Below are 18,375 nucleotides of genomic sequence, written 5' to 3' on the forward strand. Positions count from 1 at the left end.
AAAACCATCGCCATCTCAGGTTTGTTCTGGGCCTTGTGCTAACAATTTTCCGACAATAACAGCCTAATGTAGATATGCCGGTAAGACTCCTTGTAAGCTATTAAAGATTTACAGCGCTAATGTGGCAAATATCAGTCTCTAAGCGAAGCCATCGCTGCTCGTGATGAACCAAACGAACTCGAAGCACGCGATGACAAGAAACAAAACAACCAAGACCAATACCATAATAACAGCAAATGCAAGCGCGGCAAGGGCGGTGGCAGAGATGAGGGCTGCGACTACGGTGACTACGGCAGCTACGGCGGGGGCAGGGGAGGCGGTGGACACGGTGGGGGCGGGTACGGCGGTGGTGGTGGTGGATACGGCAACGGAGGAGGATACGGCAACGGAGGAGGATACGGCAATGGCGGGGGCTACGGCCACGGCGGCGGCAAAGGCGGCCACGGCATCCAGGGCTCCGACGAGGCAAAGAGCGACCAGAAAGACAACGATCTCGGCAAGCGAGATGAGGCCGGTCTCCCCGGCGAAGATAAGAACAAGGATGGTGGAGTTGACATTCTTAACAACAAGGGCGGCGGCGGTGGATACGGAGGATACGGCGGCGGAAAGGGTGGTGGGTACGGCGGTGGCGGATACGGTGGCGGCGGGTATGGTGGTCACGGAGGTGGTGGCTACGGAGGCGGCGGCGGCGGCTACGGAAATGGCGGCGGATACGGAGGATACGGCAACTGCAAGGGTTCAAAGTGCGGCGGAGGCTACGGTGGTGGAGGATACGGTGGCGGAAAGGGAGGCGGCTACGGTGGTGGCTATGGGGGCCACGGTCACTAAGAGGGAGACGAGATGGGTCCCGACGAGAGCTGAGGTTCATCATCGGGATTCCTTTGGAAACCTCACGCCGAAGTTGCTTGGGCATCGGCCTTACAAACACCCTGTTTTGCTGCTTTTCGTCACCATGGTCTTGGTCGGGGGGAATTTGGCAACCAGAAAAGCTTCTGTCAGATTACATTCAGTGTATATACTTCAACAGATCTCATTTCACTTTGAATTTCACTCAATTGAACTCCTTGCCGTGCTCTGAGTCTCTTAGCATCATCAAATCAATGGCTCCGTGACGACTACTCTCCATTTTGCCTTTCAACATTACCATACATTCGCTGCAAGATTACTAGAAGTTATTTTGCCTTCTATTTACCCAGAATTTGTACGCCTGCCTCGTGTTGGATTCACTCGACTAAGATCTCCTCCAGCTCCGTGGAAATCTCATCCCATGCCGACTTCAACATCCTGCCTACACTAGCCCGTTGAACAACTGAAACAGCCTTTGATTCTTCTCCGTCCACGTCTCTGCGGTTGATCAACATCACGTTGACAGCCTCCCAAGGTTTCTGGCCGGCATGTCTCGAGAGCTCCTCTCCCGAGAAGCCGTATGCCTCTGAGAGAATAACAAACTCATAGGAGCACCCAAGCCTGCCCTTCTGCCGGTACCCCTTTGGCATCAGAACAGACCCAAGCCACTCGTCATCGCCTCCATCTTTCGGAAGTGCAGAGTGCGTGATACCGAAGCGAACAGGGTGCGGCTCCTTGACATCCGGTAACGAGGGCGACTTCAGGGCTCCGCTCCTGTCGTGGAGAGTAAGCCTGAACTTCCCGACCCTCGTTCGTAGTCGTAGGTGGAAGCTGTGCTGTTCTGGCTTCTCAGTTTTGTCCAGCTCGACCGAGACGCCCCAGCCCGCTGGACGCACTCGATCGAACGGACTCTCGAGCGCAGGTAGGCCGTTCCAATCGTCGAGGTCGTCAAATCGTACGGCCCCCGTCCAGCCAGCCCACGACCATGAGGGATAGAGGATGAGTGGCGGGTCAGATTTGTACTTGACTACCCTGCTGAGTTCCTGTCGCGGCTGCCATAACAGAGAAAAGGCGAGCAGATCCTTTGCCCAAGTACCCCAGACAAAGACGTCTTTGTATTCGGGCACCTTTTCAATGACGTTCAAGATACCCTTGAAACCGTTGACTCGGTCGTCTGTGTGACTCATCTCTCGTGATGTATACTCCGTGACCATACGATAGTAGAACTCAGACGAGATGCCCAGGCGATACTGGTACCGCCGGGTCAGAGAGGGAGGTGCCTCCCCGCGAGATAAAGTGATATTTTGCTGCGAGGCGCTCTGAGTGACGTCGTCGCGAAGCATGTTGAAGTCTTCACTACAGGTCATCTGGCCACACTGGAAATAGACCGTGTTATCCGCGAAAAAGACGAGCCTGCGCGAGAGGAGTCGCTCCTGGTAGGTCCAACCGCGTGTGTTCCAGTTAATCTTCTCAACGCCATCCTCGAAATCGGGAACGAGGGAGAGTAAGGTGAGCTCTGGTGAATACTCGGCGGTGTGCTGGCTTTTGCTCCTCTCGACCCCGTTGATGCCAGATAGTCGGGCATTTGCATCTTCACCATTGGCGGAAACGATTGTGAAAGAAGCTCTGCGATATATGACGTCCATCAGATTAAGTTGGACGTTCTTGTCCTCATCGTTGCCTTCCTGGATGTTGCAAAGTGAGTCAATCCACAAGTATCGGTGACCGAGAAGGGTCGTCAGCTTGATGGAGTCTTGAATCGTCTTGGGCAACTTGTCAAAGTTGTTGCTCAGTCCACCGGGGGTGAAGAGTTCGTCAAGATTGCTAGTAGTGAGTTTGAAATTCACAGCCCCGCGGCCCCAAACGTAGCTCAGAGCAACGAAGTCGGGGAGATCAGACGTTTTGACGAGGCAGTTATCCTTGAGGTCCAAAAGTCGGATAAATGGGTCGATGGAGCCGGCGGCAAGCTCGTCTTTGCGCCAGCAAACGAGGTGATGTTTCTCTTCGCAAGTCTGCAGCCATGACTTCAACAGGTTGCTGTTAATGGACTTCTCATCGATGAGTCTTCCTTTGAACATATCATTCTCGCAGTCCTTGGCCAGTGGAACAATATCAAACGGGGCAAACGCGTCCTCCCATCCTACCATCTCCGGAGCAATTCGTAACCTCAGCGTGTTCATCGTAGTCTTCTCTGTGCCCTTGGTATCGGTTCCCTCAAAGGTCACATCCGGAACCCAACAGCCCAAGACCTCTACGTCGTCTTTGTAGTTATTCGTAGAGACCGACGAAGCAATCATCTTGCAGAACCCGCAGTAATCGCTGCGCTGGATAACGTCTGATAGAGTTCCAAAGTGCCAGTCGGGCGGCAGCTCTTGCTCTTGAGGCCTAGGTGCAAAATCGGACTGATTGAGATTCATGACGCGGTGTCTGGAGCAGAGACGCAAGTTCGGGTCTTCGGGCGGGAGCTTGATGTCGCGATCCCATGCCCTTGAGGATGAGCTGGGTCCGGCTGTGAAGCCATTGCTTGCTGAGTCTCCGAGGTCGAGCCTCATTGTTGATTGGCGTTGCCTGTGGGGTGGTCGCGCAAGCAAGGATTTGATTAAGGGCTTTCGCAAGCAGCAGTACCAATGGAAGAATGATGATAAAGACAGAGATCTCTAGAAGTGAGGGCGCTGACATTGACGAGTATTTCAGGTCATTGATAACTGAGACCTACTGATTTAGCGCCGTACATGCATCGCGGGGTACTCAACTTGTGAGACCGAAACCAGCGGCCCGTAGAACCAAGACGAGGCGTACAGAAACATTACTGACGTCTGCTTACGGAGTTTGGCTCGGATGATCACCCGTCAATCTCAACACTAAGCTTCAATCAGACTTATCTGTCTTCTTGCCGGTCAAGCCATCCCCCAGCGCAGCAGCTAGATCGTCGATGGTCGTCCCCCGTTTCCTCCCCCCAACCTTCTCCGCGCCCAAGACGGGATCATCCGCCATGGCCTGATATAAATCCGCCATGCCGAGGAACACATCATTGTCGCTCTGAAAGCCGCCCTCAGCGCGGTGGGTGCCAGAGATCTCCTCCATCTCCCGCACCCACCGGTACGACTTGGGTGGCACAAGCGGTACCGACTTCTCGGCAAAATCGAGCAAGCCCGGCGCGGCATCCCTCATCTCCTTGCGCAGCTCGTCGACGACACCAAGCTTGGACGCTGTCGTGAAGGCCTGGATTGCCAAACCCATGAAGCCCTTGGTCGTGGTCGCGAAGCACATCTTCAACCCGCTGGCAGCGCCGACTTCGGGGGATATGTGGCGCATGTTCAACGCCTCTGCAAGCTCAGGACATGCTTCGCTAAGGGGATACTTTCCGGACGCCGGCATGCTAGGGACATACCATTGATCCGCAGCTGACGGGTTGTTACCGCTGTTGGGTTTGAGCTTCGGCGGCCCGCCAATGATGCAGCCGTCAACGAAGCGAATGGGACTGTCGGCCTCTATGAACATTTGGCTCATTTGCTTGCAGGTGGCTGGTGAGACGGCATTGAGGTCGGTGAAGTAAAGTGGCTTCTCCAGTTTGATCACTGTTGTCGCGTCGATGATGCGCCGGGCGATGCTGAGTGCATCTCTTGGTGGTGCGACCGAGAGGAAGTAGGGTCGCGATTCAACGAGATGAACGTCGGAGCTCAGGACTTCTACGTTGGCGCTGCGGGCTCTGGCGATTGTTGCCGGGCTGTCATTGAGTGAGTAAGCGTTCTTCTAGAAGTGAGATTGACTTCACTCTCACCTCCTGCCTTGACCGTTCGTGGCGACTGAGAAGCCTTTCGAGACGAGTAATTTGGCGATGCCCATCCCCATGTCTCCGATGGAGAGGATCCCGATCTTTGGGAGTGAGAGCGTCATGGTGGCAAGTAACACATGCACCGATATGCCAAAGTAGATACGATGTCAAGATACAGAGAAGGGAATCAATTGATAGTAACGTAACCAACAATGGCTGTAGATGGTAGCAAGCTATTGATGAGTGAGTCCGGTGATGATGAATGAGCAGAGTTGCGAGGCGGGCACCCCGGCAACTCTCGCCGATCGGAGGAGTGTGCCTAGCTCGGGAATAGTTACCGAGATACCCAGCACAGCAACCGCCTCAGATGTCATCTTCGATCAACCATGGTTTAACCAAATGAGCTATCTCCTTAATTCTCTCTCTCTGTTCTTCTCGTGTAGTTTGGCATCGTGTTTGGAGGGTATGGAGAGATTGAAAGATGAATGGGCATCTCATTGATCATGCGGTGTTGCACATGTTCAAAATGTATGAGGAGCTGCACGCCCTGTTACTCAGTGCTCTCAAATTGATTCCTGCCACCATCAACTAATCACACACAGTGCCATTGATAAGAATGTCAGTCGTCAAATCTTAAGAGAATCGGTCAATATGCTCATTTTTTCGGCTCAAAATCCAACCTCAAAAGCCCCTTGGCATTCCTCCACGCAATCCCCTCCCACTCATCCTCACTCACAAGCCTACTCCCCTTCAACTTATCCATAAACTCCTTCCCAGCACCATTCCCAGCAAACGGATAATCTACACTGAACATGACCCTCTCAACCTTGGTCTCCTGCAACAAACAAGCCATCGGCGCCAGCGAAAACATGCCGCTCGTCGTAATCCACACATTCTCATCCCACACCTGCCTCAGCCCGCGCTTTCGCTCCCCGCCTCCGGGTGCCGGCCATCTCGCCGACACTCCGATGATGCGCTCGAGCATGAACGGGAGCATCTCGCCCATGTGGCCGAGAACAATCTTGAGTCTCGGGAACTTGTCGAATACGCCGGCGGCGAAGAGGCGGAGAAAGTGGAGACCTGTTCGGGAGTGCCAGCCCCACCCCCAGCTCCCCAGCGCCTTTGCGATCTCGACGTCGTAGGGGCCTTGGAAGTTGACTTTGGACTCTTGCTCGGATGGGAAGGTTGGGTGGAGGTAGAATGGTACGTCCAGATCCTGTGCGGTTTCACAGAGAGGATGGAAGTCGGGTGTGTCGAAGAAGCTACCATCGTCGAGGTGGTTCCCCGTGAGTGTGCCCACGAAGCCTAGGTCCTGGACGCAGCGCCGGAGCTCGGCAGCGGCGGCGGCGGGCTCGTGCATTGGCAAGACAGCAAAGGCAGCGTACTCGGCCGGATGGTGGATGATTTTGGAGTGAAGATCATTGTTGATGGCTTTACAAATCTCGGCATCGGGGTGAACTGGTGAGTGGGAGAGCACCGTCATGGCAACGGAGTTGTCGGCCATGTCACGAAGACGTGCCGGGCCTATGTCCCCCAGCTTTTCCACAATGACGGGCCCGAACGTGTCGGGGCTTGGGGCCCCGCCTTTCTTGGCATCGAGAAGGGGAGAAACGTAGTGCTCTTCGAGCGCGATGAGGTCTGCCATGTTGAATTTTATTTAGATCTTGTGACACGCGTATCCTGTGCCTCCGTATGTGTTTGTGACAACTACAGCGTGTTTTACGATGCAGACGTTATGCCATTTCCGAGCCACAGCTAGTGACGTCCTTGCAGAAGGAGAAACAGCGAAGCGCAACAAAGCGTTCGGCTTTAGCAGCCCGTTAGTCCGCCCTCAAGGACATTGGGCCTTTGCGCTGGCCAATATACGTAGACCAAACTCAACTACCCATTACTTAGCAAGCTGACTGATGAGACGAGAAAATAGCTTGGAGGAACTGCTTCGTCGGAAGAGGCCTCGACTCGGCATCGAGACGGCCGTCGTCTCCGTCGTCGAATAGGAACAGAAGTTATTATTCAACCTCAAGAAAACAGACCTCCCCGTGAATCACGACGTCATTAGCGCAGCCACCGCTTTCTAAACCCCCGCTTCTCACTGCAATTTGATCTCCCCCAAAGGGAATATCGCCAGCGATGTCAACATCACAGTCATATCCAATAACAGCATTACTCAGCCCACCCTCGTCTTCACTGCAATTCAAACTGGCCTGAAAGACCTGAGATGAGATGCAAGAGTTGTTTACCTTGCGCATCGATTAAGTAGTCACTTTGTGTCCATCCCACCTCAGCCGAATCTGCCCGCGATCTGTCTGCCACCTCTTACGCATGGAAAACACGTGGATATAAATTACTGACCGGCCTTTGTGTCGATTCTGCCCAGTGACATAGCATCACTGGGGCACAGAAATTGAATTGCTTAACGACATTTCATTTTCCATGGACGACGGGTTGATATCATCGGTTATGAGGCTGAGTCTGCAGTTCGGGAGTTGAATACCCCAGTTACACCCCCCATGGTTGAGCGCCGCTTCACTGCAACTTTGACTCCTCCAAAGGGAGCCTTTCCACAGCGGCACTGGCGAGACAGCTTGAAGATGGGCGAATAGAAGAATTGGGTAGCCATTGCTACTTATACCAGGGTCAGTGTCTCGTCAAGATGAGGGATACTTCACTGTGATTTTAACCCCCCCCCCCCCCCCCCCAAAGGGTGTTATCTTGTTAGCTTAGTAAAACCCTGCATTGCATTACTGCATTGCGTCTTCAAAAACGCCAGTGGATAATATCTTAGTAGGTAAGTGCCGCTCAATTAGGGGCACGAATCAGCAAGGCCACAAATGTTAACTCAGTCGACCAAACGAGACCACTACATCGCATACAGAACACAAGGTGGAAATGCATAGTGCCTTATCAATAGCCGTCAACCTCCTCTGAACGAGGATTGCGGCGTACTAATGTGAGAAGCGATGCGTTAAACAAACAGGTCAGAAAGCCAAACCCGGGATCGGATCGGGCTCTCGTATGTTCTGTCCGGCGTCGAGTGCCGGCAGCGGAAGCAACCCTCGGATCCAGAATTAGTCGGGCGGCCTGTAGCAGCCAAAGAGGGAAAAGCGAGCGCCGGGTAAATAAAACCAATCGTAAGCCGACACGGGACCGGAACTCCTGTCTACGAACTCTCATCTCCGAGCATTAAACGGCAAGCCGGCACCATTTCCCGGATGGCATGCATGCATGGGATGGGGGGAACCCCCGGGTCCGGAACGACGATGCTGAAGCAGAAGAGAACAAGCCACGAAGAGCTCGAATCAGAGCGCAGGTCACCAAGTGCGACGGGAAACGGTGACATGCAGTTTGCTCACTGAATTGACACAAGAAAACGCATTATCTCTGAGCTTTCAGCATCAAATCTCAAGTGTCTCGACGGCCCGCTCCGATCGTGAGAAAAATTCTGCAGATGTTTCCACAAAAAGACGTAATGAAAACTAGGGAGAAGAAATTTTCGAGCTTAGGGATGGGATGGGTTGGGATGGGAGCTTGGGGCAAATATCCTCGCTAGTCGCTAGAACGCGGTCCATCACCAGAATTGTCGGAACCGGGCGGGAACGCCCAATGAAGCAAACCAAGGAATGAAATCCTGCGAGTCACCTTTCCTTTCGTTGCCCAGCTTAGCGCGGTCTGGCCTGCTGTATTGTCATTTCAAGGCGCGGCGTACAAGGCTTATTGGGCGTCGTAGGGCTGACAACAACAGGACATATGGCGCCTCTTGTTGGTGACGACGGTGGCGGTTGGCTGCGAGAGACCGCGGTGCTGCAACGTATCATGGCCGGGGTACACCGATCGTTTGGAAGGGACATGTCCGAGCTGGAGAGTCGGACTGCCCAGAGTCGAGACAGACTTGGTAAAGACCGACAAGCTCATCAACAGATTCGGTTGGAAGAAGCTTGATATCTCTAGCTGAAAAGGGACAATGGTGGTGAGAAAAATGTTCGAGAAAAATTCTACCCGTCCAGCGGCTGGGCAGAGCTTGCGGGTGCCGTGACTCTGCAGGAATTGGACCGTCCTGATTGGCTATGCGGAAAGAAAAATCGGAGATTTTCCAAGCAAAAACAGCAGAAAACGAAGGGGCTCGGTCCAAGCTCGGTGGGAATCGGGTGGCGCGAGGGCGGCGGCGTGGAAGAATCGATCCTTTTGGTGACTGAAAGCCAGCTATGCTGCCATGGGAATAGACACGCTTATGCCGGCCGATCGGACGAACTGCAGGCGGCGGCGAGGGCGTCGACTTGCCATGCAGCGGAATGGCATGTCATTGCTGGCTTGCTTGCTACAGCTGCTGATCTCCACGCTCCATTTCCCACATTGCTCTTGGTCGACAGGCAAACCCCCTGGTCAACGCCGTTGTTACCCGTGGCCGGCCGACTCCCGAATCGCACTACCAGGGCGTGATGGAGCATTGGGAGCGTGAGACCATCGCGTCTCCATCGGCCAACCCGCAACGAGCGAAGCCAAGGAGAGGGTCTCGAGCGAGGCCTTTGTGTGTGCGCCTGCATGTACGTGCGAGTGTGTCCAGCCGCCAGCGCGGTCCACTGCTCGAGATTTTTCCATCCATGGTCACCGTTACCGGTCGCGATGAGTCGACGCGGAGTGGAACCTGTTGAGTAAGAGAAGGCCCGTATTGTATTTAATCATGCCATGAGCTTTCTGTTCGGGGCGGAACCTCTCCTGTCGTCCCCCCAGGTTTTTGTTTGCACATGCGTCCGGTGATTTCTGGAGAAGCGAATCAACAGGCTTCCTTCGTCCCCCCGATCCTTTCGAGTGTGCTTATTGCTTCTGGCCTCGGTCGAAGAGACTCGTCGCTCTAGTCCGTGAACGAACCTTACCCCGTGCCGACTTCGATACACCAAGCCAAACATAGCCATCACCATGTTCGGCTCCAAGGAAAAGGCTCCTCACACGAGTGAGGGTGAGGTCACTCCCACCAATGCCTCCAAGACCGACTTGGAGAATGGCGAGACGGGTGGTCTTCAGCGAGACCTCAACAGTCGTCACCTGCAGTTCATTGCCATCGGTATGTCACTTTGATCGAGTCTTGCCTCGTACAAGGGTCGCAGTTTTTCTGACACATCATCGTAGGCGGTACCATCGGTACTGGTCTTTTCCTTGGTAGCGGCAAGGCCATCGCGACATCCGGCCCTGTTGGTTGCCTGATCGCCTTCATCTTCATCGGCTCCATCGTCTACTCCGTCATGACGGCCCTGTGCGAGATGGCCACCTACATTCCCGTCCCCGGTGCCTTCACCTCGTACGCCTCCCGATTCATCGACCCCACTCTCGGCTTCGCCATGGGCTGGATGTACTGGTTCAGCTGGTCCATCACCTTCGCTCTCGAGTTGACTGCTGCTGGTGTCATTATCCAATACTGGAACGACAGCTTGAGCATTGCCATCTTCATCAGCGTCTTCTGGGTCGTCTTCACCGCCCTCAACTTCATGCCCATTCGCATTTTTGGTGAGGTCGAGATGTGGTTCGCCAGTATCAAGGTCGTCACCATCGTCGGCTTCATCATCTTTGCGATTTGCATCAACGCCGGCGTCGGCCAGCAAGGCTATCTGGGCTTCAAGTACTGGGTGAGCCCGGGTGCGTTCAACGAGTCCATCATTGAGGGTTCCGTCGGCAAGTTCATTGGCTTCTGGTCCGTCTTGATCACCGCCGGTTTCAGTTTCCAGGGTTCTGAGTTGGTTGGTATCGGTGCTGGTGAGACAAAGGACCCCGAGAAGAGCGTTCCCAGTGCCGTCCGCTGGACCTTCTGGGGTATCTTCAGCTTGTTCGTGGCAACCATCTTCTTCGTCGGCATCATTGTGCCATCCGACAACCCATCGCTTCTGCTCGACTCCCAAGATGCGTCGGCGTCTCCCTTGGTTATCGCTGCCAACTTGGCCGGTGTCAAGGTTCTCCCCGACATCATCAACGCTGTGCTCCTGACTGCCGTTCTCTCCGCCGCCAACTCCAACGTCTACTCTGGCTCCCGCATTCTCGTTTCGCTCGCCAACGAGAGGTGTGCTCCTCAGTTCATGACCTACACCAACAGGTTCGGAACTCCTTACTTTGCAGTTGCCACCACATCTGCCGTCGGTTTGCTCGCGTACATGAACCTGTCGTCCAACGGTGGCGTTGTCTTTGACTGGCTTCTGAACGTTACTGCCGTCGCTGGCTTCATTAGCTGGTCATGCATCAACATCTGCCATCTGCGCTTCATGGCTGCCCTCAAGGCTCAGAACATTCCGCGTAGCACCCTGCCTTACCTTGCGCCACTGCAGCCTTACCTTTCTTGGTACGGCCTGTTCTTCAACGTCCTTATCATTCTGACCAACGGTTTCGCCGTCTTCATCGAGTGGAGCACCAGTGACTTCTTCACTGCGTACGTCAGTGTTCTCCTGTTCCTTGTCCTCCTGGTAGGCCACAAGATCTTCAACCGCTCCATGCCCCTGAAGGCCATTGATGCCGATGTTACGAGTGGGACTCTGCGATCGCAATCATGAGAATTACGGGTGACGAAATGAATGAGTTAGGAATGGAGGTCAAAAAGTAATCTGATGTAACATTAGTAGAATAGTTGTAATGATGATACCCATGAGTTCAAAAAATGCAGCGTGGTGATGACTCCAAGTGATTGATGAGAACCTCCGTTACGCTACAGATAACGACCAGCCAAGAGGATTCTGCTTTGACTTTGAGAATTAAACTTGAATCAAGAAACGATGCTGTAAAGACCAACGGCACCACCAAGACCGATGGCAATTCCCCTTCCGAGATTGTACAACCCCCATTGATCCACGAGAGACTTGGCGCCCTCCTCTTCTTCCTGGGTCAGACCAATGGCCATGATGCCCATATCTTTGGTTTCCTCGGCTTTCTTGAACAGCTTCTTGTTGATGCTGACCATGAATAAGCCAGTCCAAGGGACCATTGAAAAGCAAAGGGCACCGGCAGCGGCCAGTAGCTTCGATTTGCTGGGCAGGTGGCGCACGGCATAGGCCATGTACCAGTAGCTCAACGCACAGAAGAGGGTCGGCAGCGGGAAGACCCGACTGGTCCGCTTGAACATGTTGGACCACTGTCGTAGCATGAGAGGAGTCGGCGATTCAAGGAGACGGGGCACGACAAAGAAGGAGAGGCCCAGGTTTAGGCCGGCGAGGGTTGTGTTGAGGAAGACGGTCGACGTCTGAATGTTGCGGAGCGGGTTAGGTTGGGAGGACATCTTGGAGATTGTTCCGCGGATCAGTAGGGTGCGGTGCTGTATAAAGCTTGGTTCGAGCCGGTTCGAGGATTGTTTGTGATAATGATGCTGACGTTCGAAGGAAGAGGAGAAGATGACACCGGGCGGTTGAGGAGGCTGAGAGTGGCAAGGATGGAAGGTTGTGCTCGAGCTCGGGCTCAGAGGCAGGAGCAAAGTCCGGGCGGTCCTGCAGCGCGGGACACGGGACGCGGTGGGGTTCTTGCCAAGTGGGGGATGACAGTTCACTGGCTGCAGGCAGGTGCAGCCTGCAGGTCACAATGTGGCAGTGTGGGGAAGACCGAGCCTTCCCTCCCGCTAATATTATTCGAAAGACCAAATTGGGAAGGAATGAAGGATGCATCGGGGTACGTACTTGATGGACCGTGATGCTCAAGTTCAATCCAACGTAATTAAACACAACTTTACCTCACTCATTTACACGACATGGCGGGCCTGTGTTAGCTGATACCAACTACAATTCAGGACTTACATCCTTACTTTCAAGGATCTCTATCTTGTTTGTGATCCTCTCTTGGAGGCGTGTTGTCTGTTCAACGTCCGTACCATTGAGCTGGAACATTTTAAATGGCTTCCACCGCGGATCAAATCCACCATGGTGTTGCCTAGAATGACTGGGCTTTGTCAGACAGCTTAGTTTGAGAGCTCACAACTGGCTCCGTGAAGTATCCGAGCGATCATCAGGAAGACATTTCTCGGCGTCAGCCACTTCCTGGAAAAATAATGTAGGCAGCATCATACTAAGTGTCTTGAGATGGGCCAGTACTTCGTGTCCACCATACAACATAACTTGGAAAGGTTGCCTTTTTCTTTTGCGAAAACCTTCACAGCTAGTCAGAATATCCTATTCTGCTGGTTCATATCGGAGACTAACACCTTGAGATGAACATGATCGCCAACTTCCAAGGCGAAAGACCCAATATTCACGGGACAAGAAAGAACTTGACTTGCAAGTTACCGTGAATCCTTCGCCTTGGGAGTTATGCCTCTTTCCTCTTTTTCCCCCGAGGAATGCAAGTGCTTACACCGTAAGCAGCTGAAAGTTATGGGGAAGGGTGATCTCCACTCTTTGTGTTCTTTATCGCATCAATCATATTATGAGTGGGTGTAATAGCAGGCAACCGGAAAGTTTCTTGGTTCCTAGTCGGATAAGCATAAGTGACAATGACTGCCGTTCCATTCAAATGAACCCACCGTTAGCGTCTAATCTTACGAAATCATTTATGGATTTGTTTGAGGACTCAAATGATACGTCAGAAGGATTCATGTGGGCATATGGATAGGATTAGCATGCTGGCTACTCAGCCATTCAGAGTCTCCAAGGCGACGTCACTATCACCTGGTCTAATGATTTGATGCTGTCTTGTAAGCTCTATCAGTGAGATAGTAAAAAAAAAAAAAAAAAAAAAAAAAAGGAAAGAATGGCCGGCCGAACAAAATAATTACCTATATAAAGGTGTATGAACCTGCGCAAGAACAATATATTCATTAAGCCAACTTAACAGCTCCCGCAGCGTCTCACTCCATAATAGCTTCATTGAAACCCCAGCTCGCTATCTTTATCATCACAAGACCCTGAACCCTCCAGCTCAATATGCAGCTCAGTCTCTCTCAGATTGCCACCATGGCAGCGGTCTTCGTCTCCAACGCTGCCGCTTGGAATGTCGAAATCTTCACTAGTGATGACTGCAGCGGCGGCCCAACCATGATCACTGGCGACCTTCCCAACGTCGAGGAATGCATCCAGTTGGACTCGCTCTCAGTCGACGTCAAGAGCGTTTGGTTTGACTACGACGAGACGGACGTTCCGCACAAGGCCATTCTTTACGACGCCCCGAATTGTCAATGCAGCAATGTCTTGTGCCCTATCACCGAGTCGATCGCTGGTACTTACAACTGCGCAAGCACTCATTTGGGCCTCGGGGTCAAGAGCATTGGAGTCGTCAAGATCCACCACTAAGGTAGAGTAGCACACTTTATGCTGAACCACTTTGCAAACTTCTGAGAGAAACTAACACAGAAAGTAGGCTCACGTGTAACCCACAGTGTCAGTCCAGGGCACTTCCGACTGTGCCCGACATGTGTTTCCCCCGGACGCAACCTGGGAAAAGGAGGCCGAGAAGCTGAGTTGATGACCAGATAACGGAGATGTTGAGCAAGCGGTATCAAGTAGAGTGTGAGATCTGTATTGTAAATTTCAATTGTCAGGTTCCAAGTCGGGTGCCTTCGACAAAGGTGTTTCAATTCTAAGCTTGTGATAAAAGAAATGGGATCTACCTTGGCCAAGCAGATGACTGTGTAGAGAAACTGAATGGAAACACGTGAGGATTATTTGTCTTCCCCTCGTAATCCAGAGAAGATCTCTCATCCCGCAGAAACATTGCTTCTAATTGAAACTTGTCTAACAAAGGTTGCGAGCTTGCAGGCGCGCTACTACAAGAACGGCCCTGCCTAGCATTGTAGTTCGTATGTAGAGAAAGTAAAATTTGTAAGTACATTGAGACTTCCAGAAGCGCAACGATTAAAGTCTCTACGTGAGAGCTTGGAGAGCGCTCCCCTGGCTCATGAAATTGCGACGCTCAGGCTACTTACGGCAAAGTTTACCAGTCGTCAAATTGTAGTCCCACTTGTGACTTCCGACTCCCGACCGAACATAGAGGCTAGCAGTGGGATCATACTTATCCTTGATCTCAAGCAAGCGGTCGTAATTGCCACCGTAAAAGTCCTCTTGGAAGTTCCTGTTGAATGGGTTGGCTTCGTTGATGTACGCGCCTGTCCCCGGTGCCCAATTTCGCCACACTGCTTCCTTATTCTCTTCGGCCCAGGCCGCAGCAGTGGCCAAGGCGTCCTGCGGCGCAGAGTCCGTCGTGTTAATGTATGTTCCAGAGCTAATGAGATGGATGTAGGCGTTTCTCCAAGCAGGGTTCAGTGCGCCTCGCATGCCCGCCTCGACCTGACGGGGTCCCAGTCCACCCTGAAGCCCATACACCAGTGCAGCAGTACCTCCCTCCACCTGAGACTTGGTGATATCCTGCAGATGGGATCGAAGTTGCTCCAGGGGAATATCAGTCAACTCGCTGCGGCCGAGCAAGCGACTTGAGATGAGACTGATCTGTGCCACCGGAGTAGCGGGGTCGTTGAGATCGTCAAGAAATGAGAGGTACGTAGAGAAAACAGTCGGTTCCGCGACAACCACCGAGAGCGTGCCATTTCCGCTCTGTAACATGCGTGCTTGGATTGGATTCAAAAGAGAGAGGAGATCGTTCGCCGTGGTGTTGTAACCGAAGAAAGTAAAGGTTGCTCCGATCCCTTGAACAACGCCGCTGGAAGATGTCGGGGAAACATTTGACGTTGCCGCGTTGCCAAAACCCGCTACGCCAGCATCCATCAGATCCAGAAGAGAGCTGGAAAGCAATGCCATGGCATCCCAAGATGCGGCGGCAGCATATCCAGTATCGTTTCCTCGCATGCTCAGGGACAAAATTGTCTGGACCACGTTGCTAGGGGTAGGGTGTGTGCGCAGGACAAATTCCGTGACAATTCCATAGAGGCCCGGTCCGCCGCCTCGGATAGCCCACAGCAAGTCTTGGTTCTGAGCCTCATTTGCCACGAGAATGTCTCCGGTTGTCGTAACCACTGTCGCCTGGAGGACCTGGTCAGCGGCCAGGCCGTAGTGGCTCGAAAGGGGGCCATGACCACCACCGCCGATGAAGCCGCCGAGGCCGACTGTCTTGACCTGGCCGCTGACAACCGTTCTTCCTGTTACGGCTGTGGCCTCCAGAGCGCGTCCCCAGTTGTTTCCGCTTCCAAGAATAGCGACGTTTTCTGTCAGGTTGGTCGATGGTCGTGGCCACTGGCCATCCAGCTTGATGCTTCGAAGCTGGTGAGTCCAGATTGACAGTGAGTACGCACCGCTTGATCTTCCAAAGTGTTAGTTCGCTACATAGCAGTCATATATGTGTTTCTTACACACCTTCCGTTGAGGTCGTGCCCGGTTCCTTTGGCAATGATGCGAATGTTTCGCGCACTAGCCCACTTCACAGCTGTTGCGACCTGTTCGGCAGTCGTAGCGTTGAGGATGAATTCGGGCAAGCCTCCAAGTCTACATCCATCGTTCTTGTATGCGTAGTCGCTCGGAGGCACACAGGAGTTGTTGGCCCAAAATGGGTAGTCGATAGATTCCGGAAGGCTTGCATGGAATGCGGAGGAGGACCAGCCGCCATCGACGGCGTCGCAGGTCAATGCGGACGAGAATGGGTTGCCATCATAGCAAGATGATGCTACAGGTCGGGTTTTGATTAAAGCACCCCCGACAGACTGGTTCAAGGCAGTCCAGTCGCTATCCGTCGGCCAGGTCGTGTCGTGTGGCGTGGTTTTACAAAGCGAGTCCGCCGAGACGATGCTCGAGAGGAGTAAAGTTGCAGACAAGTAGTGGGTGAACATTTTGGTCGTTCTTTCTTGAGTTGGCTGTCACCATAAGTCAACTGGAAACGATGGGAAACCTGGTGTAATAAGTACTCTATCGAAAAATCATGAGATGATCTAGAAGACTGGCAGTCTGCCCGTAATGTCTACAATATCACTTGATGCCTGAGTGAGCCTGATACACGTATAAATATAGAAGGTCGTGTGGGTAGCTAAAAAAGACCAGTCGGAGTCCCCGGTGGCTCTCGCCGCTGGGCACTGAATAAAGGTGCACGTCGCCTGGGTATCCATCACTGGTCCCAGTGTTAACCGCGTATTGAGAATCGTCGTGTATTCAACTTCTTACTTGAAGAAGTTGAAAGTTGGACTTCGAAATGCTGACCCTAGTTGTACCCCTTTCCAGCTCACAAGGTTGGAGCGTGGCTGAGTGAGCCGTTGCAGATCTAGCCTGGCTGGACAAGATGCCGAACACACGTTCTCGCAGTCCCATCCGTTCCTCATTACGGCGGCTCATCTCGTCCAGAGCATCGGAATTTCGAGATTATAGACCAATCATGAATATATGAATGGCAGCTTGTATGACTTGGATTCTAGTGAATCCAAAACTGTCAACCGCCAGACGGTCAGGTTGACTCGCCAAATTAAATCCTTGAATGCTCCAGTAGTGATACAGCTGACGACTCTCGCGTTTGTTATGCGATAAGGCAAATGCTGGGAAGCTCAACGCCAGAAGTCCAAATCCACCCAAGAGGTTTATGGTGTTCCCGCGCGAAGTATGATCAATGTTCAACTTTCAAATAAGGTACTTTGAGGCGGAGATTCAGCCATTATCAACTAGCTTGCGACCTCGTGCTAAGCGCGGCCACCATTTGCGTGACCCTGCAATGGATAACTACCAGTCCCAATCGACAGAAACTCTTCATCACCCTTCAAGTTTCCATCGTCCTTCAGTACGCTGCTCGGATGATACACCGAAAAGACTATGGAAACTACGGTCATGAGAAGCGCGTCCAGTACATAAACGTAAATCTCCTTCTGTATCAAGCTACCGTCATGGCCTTGCGCATATTCTATCATGCGAAATATGGAGCGAACCATGATGAGCAAGCTCGAAAAGTAGAGCACCCAAATGAACTTCTGCCAAGAAACGTATGTATGCAGCGATTTCGTCGTTGATTTCAAGGTAATTCGAATGTGGAAGACGGCCGTGACAATCATGAAGAAGCCAAAGAAGACGACTTGTATGCCCAGGCCGAGAAGAATGACGTTATTGCCCATGTTTTGGGATGACTCGGATTTCGCAATTGCAAGGAGACCGCCGCCTGGGATCGAAAATCAGTTTCTCTTTCTCAAAGTGCCTGATAGATTTGAGGCTCATGAGATGATGGTGGAATATCAGGCGTGGGACACTTACCTCCTCCCTGCCCGAAGATGGACAGAATGTCACCCATGAGGAAGAACTTCGTGAGCCATTTGACCCGAATCAGGGAATACGAGTTTGCGTCAAGATTGCTGATCAGGCGACCAAGCACCATGTAGATCGAAGCGGCATAGAATGCAGGGCCCAAGAGAATGAGCATACTTTGTCCGACATATGGCATCAAGGTCCAATCTGGGGTCTGCTTTGCTGAATAGCTTCTCGCAGCGTATCCTAAAGTTTCGACTAAATTCAGTCAGATTACAATCTCAACCAAACAGAGGGCGAGTCTCCTCTTCCAACAATACTTACAGAGGCATCCTACGATGAAGGGAATGAAGCACCAGGTCCTCGTCTTGATCAATAAGACCAAGTGACGAGTTGATAAACCACAGAAAACAACGGCGAAGAGAATTGCTGCAGCGAACGAAGGGTCATAATAGTACAACTTGAAGCCAGAGTCGGCTCTTGACTGTAGAGTGACGGACATTGTAAAATAGGGCAAAAGAACGGTGTGCCTAGAGAGGTCCAGGACATTTTATCCTCTTTCAAGTGAAAACATGGCTTTGCAATGATACTTAAAGCACCTTTTCAACTGGTCTCTGATTGAGCACCCCAGTAACTGTT

The 18,375-nt window shown here is 52.4% G+C and overlaps 8 protein-coding genes across 8 annotated transcripts; 2 read left to right on the top strand and 6 right to left on the bottom strand.

The window, feature by feature from the left end:
- Window positions 1–1,223: 1,223 nt before the first annotated feature.
- Window positions 1,224–3,398, bottom strand: BDP55DRAFT_545280 (heterokaryon incompatibility protein-domain-containing protein; the record flags this gene model as incomplete). The annotated part of the gene is made up of 2 exons (XM_060568556.1): window positions 1,224–1,694; window positions 1,743–3,398. 2 exons carry the CDS (start codon window positions 3,396–3,398, stop codon window positions 1,224–1,226), a joined length of 2,127 nt encoding a protein of 708 aa, XP_060433740.1.
- Window positions 3,399–3,714: 316 nt separating this feature from the next.
- On the bottom strand, window positions 3,715–4,743 carry BDP55DRAFT_691434 (6-phosphogluconate dehydrogenase; the record flags this gene model as incomplete). Its single annotated transcript, XM_060576968.1, has 2 exons — window positions 3,715–4,573; window positions 4,628–4,743. 2 exons carry the CDS (start codon window positions 4,741–4,743, stop codon window positions 3,715–3,717), a joined length of 975 nt encoding a protein of 324 aa, XP_060433741.1.
- A 481-nt stretch (window positions 4,744–5,224) lies between these two features.
- Window positions 5,225–6,633, bottom strand: BDP55DRAFT_652532 (uncharacterized protein). Its single transcript, XM_060574121.1, has one exon. The coding sequence runs from the start codon at window positions 6,264–6,266 to the stop codon at window positions 5,277–5,279; it is 990 nt and encodes a 329-aa protein (XP_060433742.1). The 5' UTR covers window positions 6,267–6,633; the 3' UTR covers window positions 5,225–5,276.
- A 2,902-nt stretch (window positions 6,634–9,535) lies between these two features.
- BDP55DRAFT_545029 (amino acid permease) lies at window positions 9,536–11,151 on the top strand (the record flags this gene model as incomplete). The annotated part of the gene is made up of 2 exons (XM_060568541.1): window positions 9,536–9,680; window positions 9,746–11,151. The coding sequence occupies 2 exons, from the start codon at window positions 9,536–9,538 to the stop codon at window positions 11,149–11,151; spliced, it is 1,551 nt and encodes a 516-aa protein (XP_060433743.1).
- A 63-nt stretch (window positions 11,152–11,214) lies between these two features.
- On the bottom strand, window positions 11,215–12,331 carry BDP55DRAFT_652536 (uncharacterized protein). Its single transcript, XM_060574122.1, has one exon. The coding sequence runs from the start codon at window positions 11,868–11,870 to the stop codon at window positions 11,361–11,363; it is 510 nt and encodes a 169-aa protein (XP_060433744.1). The 5' UTR covers window positions 11,871–12,331; the 3' UTR covers window positions 11,215–11,360.
- A 1,091-nt stretch (window positions 12,332–13,422) lies between these two features.
- Window positions 13,423–13,884, top strand: BDP55DRAFT_758185 (uncharacterized protein). The gene has a single exon (XM_060580799.1). The coding sequence runs from the start codon at window positions 13,501–13,503 to the stop codon at window positions 13,864–13,866; it is 366 nt and encodes a 121-aa protein (XP_060433745.1). The 5' UTR covers window positions 13,423–13,500; the 3' UTR covers window positions 13,867–13,884.
- Window positions 13,885–14,307: 423 nt separating this feature from the next.
- Window positions 14,308–16,386, bottom strand: BDP55DRAFT_712408 (FAD-dependent monooxygenase; the record flags this gene model as incomplete). Its single annotated transcript, XM_060578206.1, has 3 exons — window positions 15,880–16,386; window positions 14,499–15,826; window positions 14,308–14,357 (listed from the first exon to the last, which is right to left on the bottom strand). The coding sequence occupies exons 1-3, from the start codon at window positions 16,347–16,349 to the stop codon at window positions 14,308–14,310; spliced, it is 1,848 nt and encodes a 615-aa protein (XP_060433746.1). The 5' UTR covers window positions 16,350–16,386.
- Window positions 16,387–17,183: 797 nt separating this feature from the next.
- Window positions 17,184–18,238, bottom strand: BDP55DRAFT_691440 (RTA1 like protein-domain-containing protein; the record flags this gene model as incomplete). The annotated part of the gene is made up of 4 exons (XM_060576969.1): window positions 17,184–17,210; window positions 17,286–17,653; window positions 17,746–17,994; window positions 18,061–18,238. 4 exons carry the CDS (start codon window positions 18,236–18,238, stop codon window positions 17,184–17,186), a joined length of 822 nt encoding a protein of 273 aa, XP_060433747.1.
- Window positions 18,239–18,375: the final 137 nt, after the last annotated feature.

Source organism: Colletotrichum godetiae (genome assembly GCF_030913485.1).
Source record: "Colletotrichum godetiae strain CBS 193.32 chromosome Unknown BDP55scaffold_7, whole genome shotgun sequence".
In the NCBI taxonomy this organism is placed as follows: Eukaryota; Fungi; Ascomycota; class Sordariomycetes; order Glomerellales; family Glomerellaceae; genus Colletotrichum; species Colletotrichum godetiae.

Coding starts and splice junctions, on each gene's coding strand:
- BDP55DRAFT_652532 (XM_060574121.1), bottom strand. CDS start 6,266: ATGGCAGACCTCATCGCGCTCGAAGAGCACTACGTTTCTCCCCTTCTC.
- BDP55DRAFT_652536 (XM_060574122.1), bottom strand. CDS start 11,870: ATGTCCTCCCAACCTAACCCGCTCCGCAACATTCAGACGTCGACCGTC.
- BDP55DRAFT_758185 (XM_060580799.1), top strand. CDS start 13,501: ATGCAGCTCAGTCTCTCTCAGATTGCCACCATGGCAGCGGTCTTCGTC.